The sequence below is a fragment of the Morone saxatilis genome, unplaced genomic scaffold (genome assembly GCF_004916995.1).
Source record: "Morone saxatilis isolate NCDOM2014 unplaced genomic scaffold, NCSU_SB_2.0 Contig24, whole genome shotgun sequence".
In the NCBI taxonomy this organism is placed as follows: domain Eukaryota; kingdom Metazoa; phylum Chordata; class Actinopteri; family Moronidae; genus Morone; species Morone saxatilis.
The window spans coordinates 21,412,464-21,432,298 of NW_023339807.1; the positions used below are offsets into that span (position 1 = coordinate 21,412,464).

General features: G+C 37.1%; 3 protein-coding genes across 4 annotated transcripts in view; 2 read left to right on the forward strand and 1 right to left on the reverse strand.

Annotated features, from left to right (window-relative positions):
* The first annotated feature begins 2,121 nt into the window (after positions 1 to 2,121).
* Positions 2,122 to 6,207, forward strand: LOC118336439 (C-type lectin domain family 4 member M). Its single transcript, XM_035673092.1, has 6 exons — positions 2,122 to 2,217; positions 2,323 to 2,430; positions 2,517 to 2,711; positions 3,487 to 3,635; positions 3,810 to 3,931; positions 5,088 to 6,207. Exons 1-6 carry the CDS (start codon positions 2,151 to 2,153, stop codon positions 5,257 to 5,259), a joined length of 813 nt encoding a protein of 270 aa, XP_035528985.1. The 5' UTR covers positions 2,122 to 2,150; the 3' UTR covers positions 5,260 to 6,207.
* A 3,971-nt stretch (positions 6,208 to 10,178) lies between these two features.
* On the reverse strand, positions 10,179 to 15,395 carry gpatch4 (G patch domain containing 4). Its single transcript, XM_035673093.1, has 8 exons — positions 15,255 to 15,395; positions 13,907 to 13,985; positions 13,738 to 13,811; positions 13,515 to 13,607; positions 12,813 to 12,929; positions 12,553 to 12,674; positions 12,263 to 12,313; positions 10,179 to 11,717 (listed from the first exon to the last, which is right to left on the reverse strand). The coding sequence occupies exons 2-8, from the start codon at positions 13,983 to 13,985 to the stop codon at positions 10,913 to 10,915; spliced, it is 1,341 nt and encodes a 446-aa protein (XP_035528986.1). The 5' UTR covers positions 15,255 to 15,395; the 3' UTR covers positions 10,179 to 10,912.
* A 3,326-nt stretch (positions 15,396 to 18,721) lies between these two features.
* pear1 (platelet endothelial aggregation receptor 1) overlaps positions 18,722 to 19,835 on the forward strand; it is a 56,570-nt gene continuing 55,456 nt past the window's right edge. For both annotated transcript variants that reach the window (XM_035671773.1, XM_035671772.1), the window contains exon 1: positions 18,722 to 18,920. The gene's annotated coding sequence lies outside the window, so the exon portion shown is untranslated. The remainder of the gene's footprint in view (positions 18,921 to 19,835) is intronic.

Here is a 19,835-nt window from a genome sequence, read left to right on the forward strand (position 1 = left end):
TGTTGTAGAAGAAACAAGATGCTCTAATAGTTTTACAACATCCGTGAATATCAGTTCATATCATATAGATGGCTATAGCCTAGATATAGTGTTTGTGTTTACTTCACTTTGAATAAATAAATAAATTAGATGGATTTCCAAATTAAAGAACTTCAGAGTCAAATCATTCTCCCCACATTATGGGCTCCCCCTTGTGGTTACAAATAGATACTACCAGTAAAGGGCCCGTGCCCTAATTCAGTTAAGATAGCTGTGTGATTACATGGAGACTCAGTTATAAAGGCATTTACATATTCATATCTCACCATCTGCTGTGTTACAGCATATTTTGTGGACAAATGTCAAATCTGTCAATAGATCTATAAATTACCTGCTTTTTAAAAGTCTGTGTAGTCTCTCACTCCATCATGCAGTTAATCTCTTCCAGTAGGATCACCTTCCATAATCTTTTACTTTTGAAAAACACAGAAACCATTTGATTGATTAAAATTGGCATAAAATGTGTCAGATAATATATAAACTCAGCCCAGGGAAATCATGAGTCATAAGCAATTTGCATGAATGTGGGAAAAATGTTTACTTCTTTACATACTTTTGGCACTAGGTTGTAGGTAAACAAACAACAAAGTCTTCAATAAGTAATAAGAGAGGTTATTCTTCAAGACACATCAAAAGAGGAACACAGAAATGATACCAGTTGTATGTTTTGAACTAAACAGCCAGCGACTGTAACGCTATATAATGTCCTTTGATAAAGAAAATGTTTCAGGCTAAAAGGCATACATACAGTAAGTCCTTAACAACAAGTAGCAGTCAAAATAACCACCTGATGCTGTGAAGAGAAGAGTTTAACTCTGTGAACAATTTAGCTATTTTAACTTTTGTATCTATACACATAATAATAACACATCTGATGGCCTGCCATTAACCCAGTGCGAAGTGGTGACATTTGCTCCTGGTCACCACGCGTGTCATAAACATCAAAACCCCCAAAACCACAATTTGTCATTCTTACAACATTCTACCAAAAAAGAAGAACTACAGGTCATATATAGTCCTCTGTCTGAAACTTCACCAAGCGTCACTGAAGATGACCTGCGTTTAAGCCTCTGTGGTGGTTTGGATTGATGTTTCTGTTTTTTGAGAGAAAGTGAAGACTTTTTATGATAAACCTGATCAAATAATGGAGGAAGAACTGAATTATGTGACGGTGGTTTTCAAGACTAAAGGTATTACTAAGCATGGTGAGTCACATATTCTGTTTTTGTTTTTTGGAGCACAGCCTGCACTGGTAGTTAGTACTAAAGCAATGTAACTGAGCTTCTGACAATGGTGGAAAGTAACTAAATACATTTACTTAGTATTTAAGTAGATTTAAGGTACTTGTATTTTACTTGGCTTTTTCTATTTTCTATGTCCTGCTACATTTAGGTGGGAAATACTGTAACTTTTTACTCCACATTTATTTGATAGAAGTTATTATTTGCAAAGTAATATTTTACATACAAAACACAATATGATACCCTGTTCTTCTACCCAGTTTAAATTAGTTACACTGAAGTGCTGCTTACAGAATAATCAGTTGACATAAAATATAATTAAACACTGATTGCAGTTGTTATATTTGTACTTTTGATACTTTTTACTAATTGTTTTTACTGAATAAGAATGCAGGACTTTAACTTGTAATGGTGTATTTTTATATTGTGGTATTGCAACTTTTATCTTAGTAGCAGACAGTATTTTTTTCTTCACTTCGCTTTAAAGCTGATTTACGATGTATGATGTTTGTGGCTCAAACACTCTCACATTGCAACATTTTAAATTGCTTAACAGCATGTGGTGTCTTTGGAAACTTTATGATGTCAACTAAAAAACTAAAACACTGCAAAAGCTCTGTGGTAGTTAACAGTGTTTGGCATGACAAAATGTGCACTATATCAGCTATTAGTCTGTCATAACATAAATAATAGTTATAATCTTGTCTGATAGCATTATGATAAACATCAGTCAGTAATGCGAACAGGAGGTACATTTCTAGACATGCCAGGTATAGATGCCACACTGCAGACCAGGAAGTGAGTCTTGATAGTCACGAAACATTTCATTTCCTTTAAGCTCTTTTCCTTTTTGCAGAGGAACCAAAAGACATGGAAATAATCTATGAAGACATAAAGAATGTGGAGCAGACATGGGATACAAGTCCTGTCATACCAGGTTAATTGTGGTTTACCATGATAAAACTATTTAATAACAAGTTGCTATAAATTAGTAGGCTATAATACATTGTTTTGGGGTTTTTTGTGTGTGTGTTCTTGGTAGAAAAAAAAAGGAAAGCTCCACTGTGTACTCTGCTTCATCTGGTGGCAGCAGGTTTGGGGATTATCTGTGTCATCTTGGTGACGGTCGTCATCACCCTCAGTATTCACTGTAAGTCTTTCTACCTGTTTTTAAGGATTTTCAAGGCAGTTTGACAGTAAAAAGTGCAACAGTAACGGTTTCTTCCCTGACTGAAGTCAACACAGTTATGTCAGAGCAGTACAGAGAAAACACCAACTTGACATCCCAAAATCTGCAGCTGTGGACAGAAAAGACCAATTTAGAGAGACGGACAGAAGAGCTGACCAGAGAAAAAGACGGATTAAACTGGACCATCAGCGTAATCCTGGAACATGATATGTTCCAGGTGACTGCCCACTGCCCACAGAAAGGTAATAACATGGTATACTCCAGTCTGTTTAGGTTTTATCACCTCTGCTGAAAGAAGTAAAGATATTCATCTGCTGTTGAGAACAGCTAATATCACGATTGAAAGCCATGGATAATGACAGCAAGGAATTTATGCACAAGGAGGACTGAATGTAGGATAGAACGTAAAATAAACTACAGGCCTTTATGCAAAAAGTCTACGTGACTAAACTTTCTCTAGAGCTTCATTAATTTCACTTAAAGGTCCAGTCTGTAGCATTTAGTGACATCTTAGTGGTGTAGTTGCAGATTGAAACTCCTTTGATTGACCCTCCTCGTCCAAGCATGATGGACAAACTACAGTGGCAGCGAAAAAACACCCCTATCTAAAGCCAGGGTTTTGTTTATCCATTCAGGGCTACTGTAGAAACATGGCGGCTCAACGTGCCTTCACAGAAGGCAACCTGCAGCTTCTGTAGATAAATACAGCTCATTCTAATGTACAAAAAACAAAACAATTCCTATATTCAGGTGATTATACAATAAAAAAAAATATATCAGGATTTTTATATTCCATTTATGCCAATAGAGCCTCCTAAATGTTACACACTGGACCTGTAACTTTTAGGGTATTTAGATTTTCATTTATTTTGGCTCTCCGAGTGGAATTACCTGAAGAGAGGGATAAAAGAAGATGTTTTAATTATTCAAAAGATATATAGAAAATATACATTTCTAAATACATATTTATGTAATACAAAATGATCATGATTTTGTTTTCTCTGTCATGTTTAACAGTGTGTAAACCTTGTCTGGACGGCTGGGTCCAGTTTCAGTTGAGCTGTTATAGGTTTTTTGATAACTATTGGAAGAGTTGGGAGGGAAGTCGTGACAAATGCGAAGAAATGAAGGCAAATCTGGTGGTGATTGAAAGCCAAGAGGAACAGGCAAGACTTACTTCATTTGATTTAATTTGTGTTGAAACAAAGCTTATCCTAATTTCTTTCTATGTTTTTAATGTTTCTACTTTTTGCATGTCATTCTTTGTGTATTTAAATCATTATTATTATATTATTGCAAAGGCATTATTTTCTTAATCAACACCTGTATCACAAATGTAGGAATTCATCAATAACCACACCAAAGTGGGTGATTATGAAGATTATGGCTATTGGATTGGCTTGAGCAGCAAGGATGTGATGGGCAAGTGGATGTGGGTCGATGGAAGAAATGTCTCTGTGATGTAAGTGCAAAAATACACACACAAGCACCAAAAGTTCCCACATAACCTAATTTTGCAGTAATTCGGACACGTATGTTTGTCATTGCGCTAAATAAACCAGACCATTGGCAAGGTGATTGGCGGCCTCTATCCTAGACTGTTTGTGTCACTGAGTTGTAAAGAAATCTGATGGAAGCAAAACTATTTAAGTACCTTGAAGTGGCAGATGGTTCTCCTACAAGCTTCACGTGAAATACAGATGCGAGCAATGTTCAGTTAGTTGCAATTTGAAACTTTACCGCTAGATGCCACTAAATCCTACATACTGGTCCTTTAACTGTAAGCATTAGCAAAGACATTAGGGAAACATTTTGGGAAATTCACTCATTGGTGTTCTTTTTTTCTCAGAAGAATAATATCACTCTTGTGTCAAACTATGAAGCTATAACCAGCAAGCAGTTAGCTGTGCATAAACACTGGAAACAGGAATAAACAGTTAGCCTGGCTCAGATCTACGAATCAGCACCTCTTAAGCTTGTAAATTAACATTTCATAGCTTGTTTTGGAGTGTGTGTAGTAAGTATGTATAGGAGGTTATGTGCATTTCTTGGCTGTGACTTCCTGGAGACAAGAAAACTCCAAACTCCAACCAAACCAGCATAACTTGTTAATTAGTGATTACCTCAATGCCAAATATGACAAGACAAGAGAATATAAATAAGATGACATGTATTCCTTTAGACACCAGAACAATGTAACTTTAGAAAAGAAAATTGGGAAACCATGATTCTTAGCATTAGAAATCCTTTTGTGTATTTTAAAAGAAAAACTTTTCATCAAGCAAATTCAGACAGTAGCCTATAGATCACTTCCACAGCTGGAAGGCAGAGCTTGCATTATACTGTGATATTGTTCCTTTCTGTTTAAAAGACAAAACAATGGTGAAATCTTCACGCAGTGAAAGCATTTTTTTCACTAGAGGCCATGATAATGAATTGGCAACTGTAAAATAAGCTCTAGTTTCCCCATTGTTTATTAAACTGAACTGTAATCTCATAATGTTTTGTTCTGTGTGTAATGGATTACAGTCAACTTTTTTTCGTACCCTGTAAATGTCTGCAAGAAAGCGTTTTGCAGACACACAGATCGATACCATGTGAATTATTTTCTTCTTTAGGTACTGGAGGACACAAGAACCTCTCCACGGAGTAGCTTGTGCTCTTACTCTGCCACATGCAGCTCCTCTGGCCAACTGGAACAAAGCAAACTGTGACAAGAGGAACCAATGGATCTGTGAAAGGAAAACCTTGATCAAAGAATCAGCTGCACAATCCAAATTGATTGTTTAACGTTTAGGAAATCTATCTAAGCTGTTTGTCGGTTAAAACGGATGGTGTTTTTCCTGTTTTTTAAAGATGTAAGCACATTTTTTTGTCTTTTTCTAATGTATGTTCTAATTTAAAGTATCCATTTCTACAAATGTTGCACAGTACACATCATCTTTGAGTTACATATCAGGCTTGAATACTACAAATAAGAAGATAAGAATGCAAACTGAATAATCATCTATCTACTTCTTGTTATAATATCCTGTTTATATTCCTTGGACATACACACTGAGTAGCCACTTTATTAGGTAAACCTGTACATACAATCTGCCATAAATGTTATCTTTACTACATAGTTTATAATGTTCAGAGTTTGTTTTGTCTTTTTCCTTTTTGTTTTTTACACACAGAGGTTTTAATTCAACTATATGTTTTGCACTTTTTACTAAACTGAACTGTAATCTGATAATGTTTTTTGTTCTGTGTGTAATGGATTACAGTCAGCTTTTTTTCGTATCCTGTAAATGTCTGCAAGAAAGCGTTTTGCAAGCTGCAGTTTGTCAAGTGTTAGGGGGAAGAGGAACATCTACCCGTTTGTTTTCCATGGGGTCATGCTGTGAGCTAACTAACTGAACACCATTCATCTATGTATTTGGCAATCTGGTAACAAGAACAGGCTGTGAAATGTATAGGAGAAACTATGATGGCCACGAAAACAGCGAAAAGCGCAAAAGGCCCAATCTACAGTCAGTATTTGGTTTGTCCGTTCCGGGCTACTGTAGAATCACAGCAGCTCGATTGTTATTTTCAGGTGATAATACACAAATGAAAACATACTTAACTTTGAAGTATAATTATGTTCCATTTTTCACAATATCTCTTGCTAAATGTTACTTTAGAATGAGCCATTTTTATCTACAGACACCCCACGGGCCGCCTTCCATTGAGGCCACCATGTTTCTACAGCAGCCCAGAACAGACAAATCAAATACTGGCTTAAGATAGGGCCATTCCTTATTCTTTTGTGGCCACTGTAGTTTCTCCCTTGCGGTTAGAAAGGGAGGGTGAAATGAATGAGTTGCAATCTGCAACTACATTGCTAGATGCCCCTAAATCAGACATATTGGATCTTTAATAAGTAACTATATCGGATTAAATTTTTTAAAGTAACCCTCCAAAACCTAGTAGTAGAAAAACCTGGTGTCAGAAAAATGTCAAAACACAAACAAACTTAACAGTGTATTACAATGCAAAATCGACAACACATTTTCCATGCAGCCATGATAACAATGATAATGAATTACTTCATTATAATTACAATCATGGTTTGAATATGAGCTTCCTCATAACAAGCAGATGGTGAAGCAGCTGCACACTATCACTTTCGTGTGTTGGCTGTGTTTTTGGGGATACTTTGTGTCCTGGTGGCGAGCATCAGTGTCATCATCTACAGTGAGTTTCATTTCAACACACCAGAGTATACTTCAATAAACAGTTATAGCAGCTTACACCACATTTAGACCAACTGAGTCTGTCTGGGATGTCTTCTACAGAAAAAAAATGCGTATGTGAGTTCAGCTTTCTCTGAATTGTGCGTACTTGCTGCCGTTTAGGAGTACATTTTTTTCTTTAGTCTACTGATTACAAGCCTGTACAGCCTATTGTACGATACATTATTTTTCTAAACATTTTCTAAGCATATTCTATGTTTTTAAGTGGATTTCTTGGAAGTTGTCAGTTCATTATGCTCAGATCTAAGAGTTGCTTAAGACAGATAATCTATAAATCACAGTGATAATTCATTAGCTTTCCTAAAAGTTTGGTTAACACCTGTTGACTGCTAAGGCATAACTCTTTAAAGCAAGAACTTAAACTGGTTATTTTTATTTTTAAGAGAAATAGAGCTTAGAGAAAATAATACTTCTCTGATAACACCAAATGCATGCACTGATTGACTGATGTGCTTCTCACCATAGTCAGTGTGTTAATGAATAAACAGAGAGGAAATCTCAGCAACCTCACAGCAGAAAATCAGCAGCTGATAGTGGAAATGAGCATCTTAGAGAGAGAGAGAGCGGAGCTGAGCAGAGTCATCCTGAAATTTAACACCTTTCCAGTAAATAAATCCTGCCCAGAAAAGATTAACACCTTGCTATGTTAGTACACAGAGTCCACAAGGGTAAAAGTAAATTAATGAAATACAGAACAGTTAGCTAGTCCAACAGTAGCGATAAATTAACAGCTGTTACTTAGAACGCTGTATTAGCAACACATTAGCAAATAACAGAGTACTTTCTCCTGATTCCAGAAAAAATATATTAACTAAATCACAAATGGACAATCACAGAACAGCTAAATAAGAACTGATGCGTACATGGTAATGCATGATTTTAATCCACTTTATAGCATATCATTCTCAGATAGGGGCCATTTTGCACAATACGTATACTTTTACTTTCAATACATTCATTTTAATAACTACTTTTACCTAAGAATCCTAGTACTTCTTGCCACAATCATTGCCTCCTTACTTTTAGTGAGTGAATAACTTTTGGATTGATGCTTTCAATCTCAAGCTTAAGCCAATACGGATGAGAAGTTCTTAAAATGCTCAGAAATAATGAAAATAATAAATAATGATGAATAATGAATAAATAAAACTGGGCAAATTTCATCTGCTGAGGCAATAAAGGGAAGTATTTATTCTGTCTTATGAATATGATGATGATTCAACATGTACTACAATGAGGTAATTTTACATCCAGGAACACTGCATGCCTTTAATACATCAGTTGTGCCTGTTGTAAGCTATTGAGAAAATCTGTTGACACATCTTATGTCCTTCCCCTCGTGAACTTTATGATTTATCCTTTTCACCGGTGCAAGTCAGAGTTCAGAAAGTTCAGTTATTTGTGTAAAAAAGACAGAAAGAAGAAAGTCTATAGGCTATTTTACATGGGGAGTTACAAAACAGAACATAATGTGGCATTTTCTGGGTATTCTGAACTGATGAAATAACTAAAGGGCAAAGATATAAATAGCAGCACCATATTTTAGATGTTGACACTGTTGCATTGGGAATATTTAGTAGCATTTTGAGTAGTGTGGTGTGTCAGGAGACTAAATGTACTATAGCTGTTTAACAGTGTGACCTTTTTAAAAATGATTTATTCAAGGAAGTTTCCAACTCACTCAGAAATATCCATCAAGTTTGAGGGAAAAAAAGTAATCACAAAAAAAGGGCCAATACTATATTTTGTAGAGATGGTTGGATAATACTGAAGCTGTGAAGTTTGCTTCATTTCTGTGAATCTCACTGTTGCAGTACATTGTGTGAACAGGTAATGCTTATATCCAATGAATACCACACGATTGATGAGGTCTGAAACTTTAAATGTCACCGATGCTTCAAAGAGCAGCTTCATTTAGTTTGACAAGATGCCCCCCTCTCTTGACCTTCAGAAATTACATTTGGAACTGCAGCTCTGCAGAATTTTCATTGAAATGCATTGTGGCCAGGTAAAGTCCTAAAATGAGAAGGATGTGTATGGGGTTACTACAAAATAGTTTGTAAAAGGCTAGAAGCTAAAGTTTTACATTAGTGGTAACAGTGCCTGAAGTTTTAGATTCTGGCAAATACAAATGCAGCACAGAGACAAGTCATATGTAATACAGGAATATACCCAAATAAAATGATGTAGGTGTCACTGGCCAGGTTTTCACTTGTATAATATATAACTTGATTAGTATACAATTTACCTGCAGAGCATCCCCACATATGAAAAGGCCACTCTTTTTGGAGCAAAATGTAGTATCAGACTGCAGAACCCCTCTCAGGAAGTCGTTTTGTAGAGGACTCATCACGAGAACAACCTTGTTCATTAGTACCTTCTCCAGCTCATAGGCGGCCTTTGTTGTTAGTGGGGATGAAAAGAGAAGAACAAATACATGAAAGATAATGAGTGCATAGCAGCTGAGAGTATATTACAGGAGGTGTTATGGTAGGCGGATGACTGAATAAATCTGGTCACAGTCACAGGGTTAGATCAAAGGACCATTTGTGTTGAAGGCCTAAAACCATCACGTGATTTACAGCAGTACTGTTAATAGGATACCAGATGTGTTTTTGGTTGGATGTACTGAAAGGTATATAAGGGAGAGCATTCTGGAAGTCTAGGGACAACATCTATGCTGTGGTCTTCTCTCCATGCTGCGTGAGTAAAGGAACTTGATTCATCACCCTGGGTTTGTAATTCTTCAGAGAGCTAGCAACTCTATATTATAGAAGAATTTCTCCTACACCAGGCTTCAGCGACTTCAGATGGGAGGTGGTGGAACTTGGGGAAGAGGGGGTATTCATGGACATGCACATGTCGTAGAATGTCAGCTGAGCAACAGATGTCCCACTTCGCCAGGTGGCCGGGAGGTGGTTTTTTTATGCTTTTTAAGCCACAGTTTGACCTTCTTGCAGTCCTTCTCCTTAGAGATGGTGTTGAACCGTTTCAAAATAATGTAAAACATTTTTGGGTGTTGTGGGTGGGTGTTAATGTTGCATGGGATTAGCTGTGCTAGAAATTATCAATAAAATTACATTTCCTAGGTTATCCTACCTTTACATAAATGCCACATCATCATAAAAGCAGTCAATGTCTGGTTTCTGTTCTCTTGAAAACTTGTGAACCTGGGAGTGTCTGTCCGTCTTGGGAGAGGGATCTCACTTTCTGTTGCTTTTCCTGAGGTTTCTTCCATTTCCCCACTGTTGAAGGTTTTTTTGGGGGGGGCGATTTTTCCTCAACCAAATTGAGGGGTTAAGGATAGAGGGTGTCGTATGTTGTGAAGACTGTGAAACCATTTGAGGCAAATTGTGATACTGGGCTTTATAAATAAAACTGACAAAAACAAACAAAACAAATCACACAAGTTAGATGCATCATAAAATGTAGTTTGCATATAAAGGTCAAACTTTAATGTAATATTGGTTTCATCCATTTCATGTGTACTTCCATGTCTTTCCTCCTTTCAATAAAATGAACAATTATTTTTGATTTAGAAACTACAATACATTCTTGGCATTTCAATTTAAGTTTCCACACAAAGTGGTCAACACAGGCAATTTAATTGGCACCAGTTCTAATGAGTTCACATGTCCCAACCTACAAATGTCAACATTGACTTGATTTGTAGGACAGCTGGGTTTGGGCTGCACCATGTGGATTAGCAGAGACCGTTGACTCATTAAATCAATGATTTATAGGCTCAAACTAAAAAGATCCACTGACTGATAGAGCAACACATTTCATGTTGTATACAATCAACAATCTTAAAAAGTCTGCATCACCAACAAATGACCTGGTTCCCTCAGTCACTTGAACATCAGCAGCAGGTTATAAACTCCACAGTTCAGACAATATTGATTGAAAAATTACAGGCAGAAGAGACACAACTGCTGGGTGTCATTACCTGGTGACTGGTCTGAATGACTAATTAAAGATATTCTCCAATCATTGGAAAATATCTAAATTAGTTTACAGGCCAGGTCGAATGAGAGAGCACAGCCTCCATGAAATCCATGTTTGGCACATTAACTCACCACAGCTGATTGAAGGTAATGCTAACTTTACCAATCAGCCAGGAAAACCTGTTTATCAATGTCCAAAACATTTTTTATCAAATACTACTCTTTGGACTTCTTCTTTTTCTTCTTTGGAGGAAGTGCCTCCTCGTTCGTACTGTCATCTATAGAAGATTTGTCCTTTTTACACTTTTTCCTTTTCTGCTTTACTGTCGTTTCCTCCTGTGTAACTTCGGCTTCCTCCAACAGAGCTGCAGATTTTTTCTTCTTGGTTTTTGGAACACAGTGCTGGACCGACTCTAACTGGCTAGATTCTGTATCATTACTCTTCTCTGCCTCAGCAGGTTCACTGTGGTGTTTGGAGGATTTCTTCTTTTTCTTCTTCTTCCTCACGTTTGTGTCAGTCTGTAGCTCGGCAGTCTCCTCCGGACTTTCTGCTGCAGGTGAAGCTGCTCTTTCTTCTTCATTCAGTTCTGCATTTTTGTTCTTTTTTTGACGTTTCCTCTTTGTTTTACAGGAATGGTCTGCTTCCCCGTCTTCTATGCAGATCACATCCCCCTCAGTGGAAAGTGCATTGGTTATTTCCTCAGTGTCCTCACTGGCTTTCTTTGTCTTCTTCTTCTTCTTTTTGGGTTTAACATCTTTTTCAGGACTTTCAGACACTTCATCACCATTAGGTTCATTAATGCTCCCAGTGGATTTTTTCTTTTTCATCTTTTTTCTCTGAGAGTCCTCGTCCATCTGCTCCTGCACCTCAGGAGAAGATGACTGGGAGGTTGGTGGAGACGGTGTAATGCAGACTGCACTTGCTGGTTGGCTCTTCTTGCCGTACTTAGCCATGAATTCAGCCTCCTGCTGCTCTAGCCTGGCTAACTTGGCACTCATGGTCAATCCGTGCCGAGCTCCTCTAGAGAAACACAACAGAAATGCGTCCGAAATTAGGTCCTTTATTCCTACATTTACTTATTCTGAAACAAAATTAATCTAAAACACAAGAATTAATTCTGTTTTGTGATTTTTACTAAAAAACTGTAAATAACAACAACAATCATTGTCATTTCTGCTTCAATTGTTTCATGTATTACAATTTTCAAAATACACAAAATTTGACTATAGACTGCAGTTATCAGTATTTGTTTTTCATCCAGACCTGAATTAATTAAACAAATGAAATCTTTATCACTTTATCATTACTAGTGATAAATCGGACATGAGAAGCAGGTAATTACCAGCATTGGCAAAAAAAAAAAAAATGCAGTCGATCAATAGTTTAAACTGCAGCGTTCTCCAGTTCGACTCAGATGTTTCTCAACTTTGTTGAGAACTGCTCATCCAAACTGGACACTGCACTCCCTTGGATGGCCAAGTATGAAGTTGACTGGATGAATGGTCCTCGAGATATGCAAACAAAGGCAGTGAAAGACTAATTCTTTTAAAGTTAGATGAACTTACTTGTGAGCCGTGCGTCCTCCACACACCTTCATTAGATCAGAATCAGAAAGCCTGTTGGGTTGTATCAATGAATTAATTATATTGTATAGCACTCTTAAAAATGTTAAAAACTGATTGATTATAAAGAAATTAAATTGACAATAATACATCCGGAATGACATAACAGTTTAAAAAGTGCTTTGCAGTTGTAGTCATGTTGACGCTGATAACATGTTATGCAGCTTTTGATGGAAAAAACAAAACAAAAACACAACTATAAATCTGAAGGCTGCTGCAGATGAATCTCTTACATGATGGTGCTGGAGAGATCCAATTTCTGGTCCTCCTCTTCCTCCTCCTCCGAGCTACTGCTGTCGTCTGAGTCTGAAGACTTTGGCTCTGGCTGCTCCTGACCAGACAGCAGTGTGGCTGACTGAGAGAGAAGCATGGAAATAAAATCTTTGTCAGTTCAGCAAGAATCAGTCAAATGTGAAAATACAATAAATGTACAGATATTCTTGCTTGTCTGCTAATTAATCCTACATTAGCAAACAACAAATAGACAGATTACCTTGACAAAGCACCCATAAAGTTTGGCTTTAGCCAGCGAGGCCTGCCGTGGCTTTTTATTGGAGATCATCGTATCCTCTTCATCCTCATCCGCTGTCTTCTTCAACTGAATACCGTTCTGGATTACACAGAAAAACCAGAAAACACGTCACCTTCTGTCAAAGACTAAACCAGATGATTTCACTCATTTTTAAGAGAGGAGGAACACATCAGTGCTGAAGTGGTGTTGGTGTGGAAAAAATAAGTTGCTTGTTGAAAGTTTGGAGTTGAAGGATCTAAACATAGCATTCATATATGGTTCAAATTCGTCAACCTGCTCCCAAAAATATCCCCACAGTGAACCATCTAAGCAGCTAAATACATCTACATTCACAAGTGGAGGAGGTGTCAGTGAGTGAAGATTTCACAGGTATGAATCAGCGGTAACCTTTGCAAATCTTTGACTAATAAATCAAAGGGAAAAAAAGCTGAATATCACAAGTGATTATTTCCTCATTCTGAAATAAATCATCCCAGAAAATAAATTAAAAAACAAATATCAAATGTACACAACTCGACTTGAATAACGTTTTTTACACATAGCAAGACTGCATCACTCACTACCTTTAGATTACAAATATGCTCAGGCTCCTGATCGTGTTGTGTTGAGTAAAGGTGATTGTGAGTATTTGACTGTGTTCAGCTTTGTGAAGGCGGGACGTACCTGATCAGATTCCACCTGCAGACTGGAAGAGGCCTTATTGAAGACATGATCCCACCAGTGGAAGGTAAACTGCTCCCCTTCCTTATGGCCAATCTGAAGGAGAGGAGCAACATGTGAGTCTACAAACAATAAAGCTTTATAGATATGGTACCAAAACAGTTATAGCAGTGCACCATTAATCTATTACAAGAGCAAATGCTGCATAAAACCAAATGTCACTCACCCCTCCTTTATCACATTTCACTTTGACCTTGATAGCCTCGGATATGCCATTCTCAGCTCGCCCCAGTCCTTTACCTGAGGACAGAGTGGACTGAGTAAGAAATCTGCTCTCGAGTCTGGCAGTGGTTCAACTGTTGCATGAAACACATGCAGTACATAGATATTCATACCGTGTTCCCAACCATGACGCAGGAGTTGCTGCTCTGCAAACCTCAAACCACGACCTTTCTCTTGTACAACTTCTGCCATCTGTATAAAAGACAGTTTGCAGAATATTAAGACTTGATTCATTTATTAGTGCAAAACACAATATACCCTGCATTCTTTGTTTCTGAAATAATGTTTTACTGCTAAAATAACAACAGTAGCTGCTAAAGCATGGTACACAATGGCATTTGACTATTTGTTTGGTAAGTGGTGGGGATCCCAAGATGATCACTAGAGAGGAGAATAAATGGATTTCTGCTACACAAAATTATGTTATAAATTAATATTTCCCTTGTGAATGACTTAATAATTTTGCCTCCTCAAGCGACTGAAGATTTTATGACAATAATACATCAATATTGAGAAAAAGAAAACAGTAAAAAACTTTTACACAAACATAATACAACCTATGACTTTGATTTAAGGAGTCTCAGGTCAAAAATATTGGGACATCTTATAGTAGTGAACATTTTGGACAACTTAATAAAATTAGGACAGGAAAGAACTAAAGTAGCAAAGTCAAAGCAGGACTTTAAAGAATCCCTGAACACATCAAAAGACCGTCACACAGTGCTGAATGTCAAACTCCTCTCGGTTACTGTCAGGTAAACAAGCAGATTTACATTTTCATGTTGTGTTATAACAAACCACAACTCGAAAACAGTGTTTATTAATCTATTAGTCAATCAATACAATGTTTATAGACACTATTCTGATAATCAATTGATTGTTTAAGTAATTTACCAAACAAAAAGGACAATGATTGGTTTCTTAAATGTGAGGATGTTTCATCTAAATATGTTTGGATTTGGACTTTTATGATGGGCTTTTTTCACATTTTAGACATTTTATTGACTAAATGATTAATTGATTTATCAAGAAAATAACTGACAGCTTATCTGTAATAGAAACAATAATAATAATCGCCATTAAGAAACAAGGTACCTACTTTTTTTACTGAATTTAGATCAAGTTTACTTTTATATCCAGCCATATAACGTTACCTCTGCATGCACTAATCTAACTATACTGATATATCTTTTATATGATTGATTATTTCAACAGGTTTTAAACAGGTTATGATTCTGTCAGCTCTTCTTTACAGTGCCATTAAAACACACACATTGTTCTGTATGCAACTCCTAACACTTGTGTCATGTAAACAAAGGTTTATTTACAGATTTTACTCTCTAACTACATCCTATAGCCCAAAAGTTGAACACCTCACAACATAAACTCGGTTGTATTTCATTTACAGCCTTTCGTCAGCTACCGTTTTACACTACACATCAGACATTAAACCCGATTTACCTTTGGACGTCTTGTTTTTATTAAAACGGCATCACTAAAAGCAGCAAATAAAATAAAACACTGATTTAAATGAAATGAAAATGCTAACCACGCGGTTTGAGCAGGAAGATGACATGACACCGGAAACACGTCACTGTCGCTACCGCCTTCTTTTTCTTCTTCTCCGTGTGATTTCGCAGCAGAGCAGACACACGTCGCTCGCCATAAAATAAAACGAGAAAAATCATTTTAATAAGTAATATATATAATATAATTACTTAAATCCGACATTAAAATCCAGTTTGAAGCATTTATATATATAATTTATATATTATTTCTCTCTTGCACTGTAATAACAGAGATGGATTATTTGTATGTAATGTTAAATATACAGGGGTGGAAGAATTACTGATAATGTTGCCCTGGAACTAATTACCATACTTTAAGTTATTTGGTAGTTCAACCCTAAACAATATATAAAATTAGGAACATATTGTAGGTTTTCTGTGTAAATTATTCATCTGCAGTCACTAAAGCTGAGCTAAATGTCGAGGAGTAAACATTTCCCTGTGAAATGTTGTGGAGTAGAAGGGTAAAGTATGTTAAAATGGAAATATCCAAGTACAAGTATACATCAACATTCTACTTAAGTGCAGTAATTAAGTTACTTAGCTATATTCCACCACTGGTTGACTTTTTCTTTTTAGATAATGGGAAATTATTCTCACTAAACTGAATCAAATTAAACACAATCACAGAAGAACAAAGACAAAATCTGGGTACTGCTATCGATTTATTAAGTATTCTCACTTTTTCAATACAGTATGTTTGAGTTTTTAATGACCGTCCCAGTGGTGAATTAGAGGATGTAGTAGCCATAAAAAACTCAGATGTCAGTAGATGGCAGTATTTCACACTAGAAGAATTAAACACATAAGAATGTCAAGTGATTCTCTTAAATGCATGCCTGGTACGAATGTGTGATGCTATTTACATCAATAGCATCATCTTCAATACATTCAACGAGCCATATGCGATAAATAGTGTTAATAAGGGGCGTTTTACTGGTTCAGACTTGCATGCAGAAGCAGAACTGATCTAATGGCTGTGCTCCTCTTGGATCACAACATATCTGATGGATGCATTATTCAGCAAATGACTTGCAACATTTCCCTTATGAGATTCCAGGTCAAAGGCCAGTTCACCTCTTCAGATGTTATCACACCTGACTGAAAACAGGTCCAGGCTCTGTGCCTCCCAAACAATGAGACACCATTTTCCATTAACTGTCGACTGAACTGAACTGTAGAAGAAGATCCAATAAAGCCTGTTTCTTTTCTTTCACAATTGATGCACATTAGACCACAGATTCCAAATTTAAGAGGATTTTGTCTTCAGGAACCCCTCAAAGTATTTGTTTTATTTTTAGGTTTGAAGATAATAAAGTCTTCATCGTCAATCAATGATCAATCTAGAATCACTATAAATAAAAATCAATCAAAAACGGCTATTTCTTCCCTTGTTGTTTTCGACTTCCAAAAAATGTGATAAAGGTTAAAATATCCTCCTTTTGCTGGGGACCCCAGTTTGAAAACCACTGGTTTAGCAGGTTCTCCCCAAATCTAATTCACACAGTTATAGGTTATTATATGATTTTTCTTAACTCTGGATCTGACATTTCAACCAGCAACAACTGTCAGGCATATTATAAATACAAAACTAGTAGAGATAAACTCTTGAGTGCAAATGCTAACGGTTTGTTTGCAGAGATTTGAATGTTAGGAATGATGTTTGTTTGGGTGTAATAGAAAGTTCCATCCTGGATTATTTCACTGAATACCTTTTCTGACCTTACAAGGACAACTAAAAGCAACACTGAAATGATACCTCCCCCTCTCTGTGTCTTCAGCATGGGACTGCTGGTCAGCCCCTATGTGGCCTGCAGGAAACAATTTTATTTCCCCCTGCTTTTGGTTTCCGTGCAGTGAGGATGTTTGCTCCACCAGGCCTCCATCCATGAGTTGTTTATCTGTGTCAGCACTCAGTAGGGGGGGAAAAAACACCCGTCCCGAACAGGCTGGTTATCATTGCTGGCCTACTGTTTGGGAGGAAGCTCTCCAACTGCAGGTTGCAAAGAGTGACTGACAGTTATCTCAGAGGAGGTTTTTACTCAGCTGTCAATAAAGAGTGTGTGTGAGCAAGGAAGAGAGTGTGAGAGACAGACAGGGGTTTTAATAGTTTTTTTTATGGTTTGAGCTAGAGAAAAAGGTGCATCCCCATCCAGGTCCATAAAGATATGTCTTTCTGAATTTTGTGTAGAAGATCTAGACTAGCCTGCACAGACCCCCAACCTTAACCCCATCCAACACCTTTGGAATAGATTGGAACACTGACTGTGAGCCAGGACCAGTTTTGGACCTCACTGATGCTCTGAAAAGCTGAATGGGATCAAATCACTGCAGCAAGGTTCCAAAATCTGGTGGAAAGAGTGATGAGTGATATAGCAGCAGCAGATTAATGCTGATAGTTTTGGAATGAAATGTATGAAATGTTCAACACAAATCAATGTAAAGCTCAGGTGTCCACTTTCCTCTTCGTAGAAAAGCAATAAAAGTAACAAAATGTAATAGTAAACAGTTACTGGATGGACATCAGTGACATTTGGTGAATATTAATGATACCAAATTATCTTGTTCACCTTTTCTGAAGCTTTTTGCCATCTTCTGGTTAGAATTTGCTCCATTTCAACACCTTGATCTTTATTCAAGCAATAGTTTGACACTGCGGAAAATAAGCTTATTTGCAATTTCTTGCTGCGAGTTGAGAGGATCAAAACCACTCTCACCTGTCCATTTGGCTACAGCCAGCAGCTGGAAACAGCTGCCAGGCAAACAGCGGAGACTCCCGGAAGTCACTACTCCCAGCCAAGAAATAGTCCGGCACATAATGCTTCAGAGGGGCTGGAAGGCAGATTTTTATTTATCTATTTGCCCTCGGACAGAGCCAGGCTAGCTGTTTCCACTTGTTTTCAGTTTTTGTGCTAATCTATGCTAACCAGTCTGTAGCTTGGTAGTTACTATACAGCATACATGAGAGTGGTATCCATTTTCTAAACACTTTCCTTCAGCAAATATGCATATTTTAAGTCAAACTATTTGTTTAAATATGTTGATGTTGTGGCTATGCATCATCTCCATAGAGATTAAATAAGCATTATTTTTCCACCTGCAGGAGTCAGACCAAAAGTTCATCTGTTTTCATCAGGTATTGTCCCAATGGAGCATTTATCCCCCCAAATTCCTAAACACACACACACACACTTATACATCAAGGTCTGCAGGCCTGCTGAAGACAAAAACACCACTCCCAATATCCCCCTTGACCTTCCTAAATCTCCTCTTTGCCCCATCCCTCTTTTTTTCTCTCCTCCTCCCTCTCTCCCTCCTCCACCAGTCCCATTGCTGTCACAGTTTTTCCAGATTCTTTGGCTCCACTTCAGGACCCTCCCCCGTCGGATGCGACTGGTCTCCTCTCTCTTTACACTCTCCTCAATGTTTATACCGCTAAGATTTTAGTGTGAGACCTTGAAACAAACGCTTTTTTTTCTTCTTAGTCTCGTCCTTGGGTGTAACTGTGTAACTGAGATATTAGAGCGACAAGATAATCCAGGAGGTCTTGGCCGGCAAGGTGAGTGAAATGCTGTCAATGATTATAAATTAAACCCAAACGGGATTGTCACGGAGAATTGTCGGTGTATTTGAAAAGCCAAAGACAAGTATGATGGTTCATGTCACTGGTTAATAGACGCGACACATAACGTTACATATTAATATGATACTATCCATAGTATGTTGGTATGTTGTCGCGTATGATGCTGTATGGGAATGTGCTGTTATGGAAAATAGCGGAACATGTTTACTACAGTAGAGCTACAGCACTCCCCAAAAAATGTTAGAGCATTGCGAAAAAGTCCTGTAATTTCCATTTAGTGCAACTGTAGCAATCTGCTGTGAGTTTACAGTTACTTTTATGAATGTTGTTTGCTATGAACTTAATTTGAAATGCGGAGACTACAGTTCTTTTAGGGCTATAAGTCATTTTAAAAGATGGTACCTTGCACATGCTGGATAGTTGTTAACAAGTAAAAGTAACAAGTACTCAGATAATTTACTCAAGTAAAAGTAGAAATACAACTATGCAGTAATAAAAGTCCTGCATTCTAAATTCTTCTTAAAACCAGTGGTGGAAAGTAACTTTAAGTACATTTATGCTTTTAAATGAGTAGTTTTATTTGAACAATGTGTCATATTTTAAAGAATCATATGTTTTGTATTTAAAATCTTAATTTGCAATAGCTGTCAAATGAAAGTTGTGGAGTAGAAGTGTATCTGGAGTAGAAATACTCAAGTAAAGTCGAGTACAAGTACCTCAAAATGACTTGTCTCCACCACTCAGTTGTACTTGGTGTGTAGATCACATTTCATTACCATTTTTGGCAGATTTCTCAACACAGTTTAGTTTAGTTGCTATCATTAATGCACTATGTGAAGGGACCTCCGAATAACACACTATAACAATAAAACCACCTGTCTGTTCATTAAA

Excerpts from the sequence above, each read along its gene's own strand:
- gpatch4 (XM_035673093.1), bottom strand. The coding sequence starts at position 13,985 with ATGGCAGAAGTTGTACAAGAGAAAGGTCGTGGTTTGAGGTTTGCAGAG. Across the intron at positions 12,930-13,514 it reads TGCAGGTGGAATCTGATCAG|AACGGTATTCAGTTGAAGAA; the intron begins GTACGTCCCGCC and ends TGTGTAATCCAG. Across the intron at positions 12,314-12,552 it reads GATCTCTCCAGCACCATCAT|GCTTTCTGATTCTGATCTAA; the intron begins GTAAGAGATTCA and ends ACAACCCAACAG.
- LOC118336439 (XM_035673092.1), top strand. The coding sequence starts at position 2,151 with ATGGAAATAATCTATGAAGACATAAAGAATGTGGAGCAGACATGGGAT. Across the intron at positions 2,712-3,486 it reads TGCCCACTGCCCACAGAAAG|TGTGTAAACCTTGTCTGGAC; the intron begins GTAATAACATGG and ends CATGTTTAACAG. Across the intron at positions 3,636-3,809 it reads TTGAAAGCCAAGAGGAACAG|GAATTCATCAATAACCACAC; the intron begins GCAAGACTTACT and ends TCACAAATGTAG.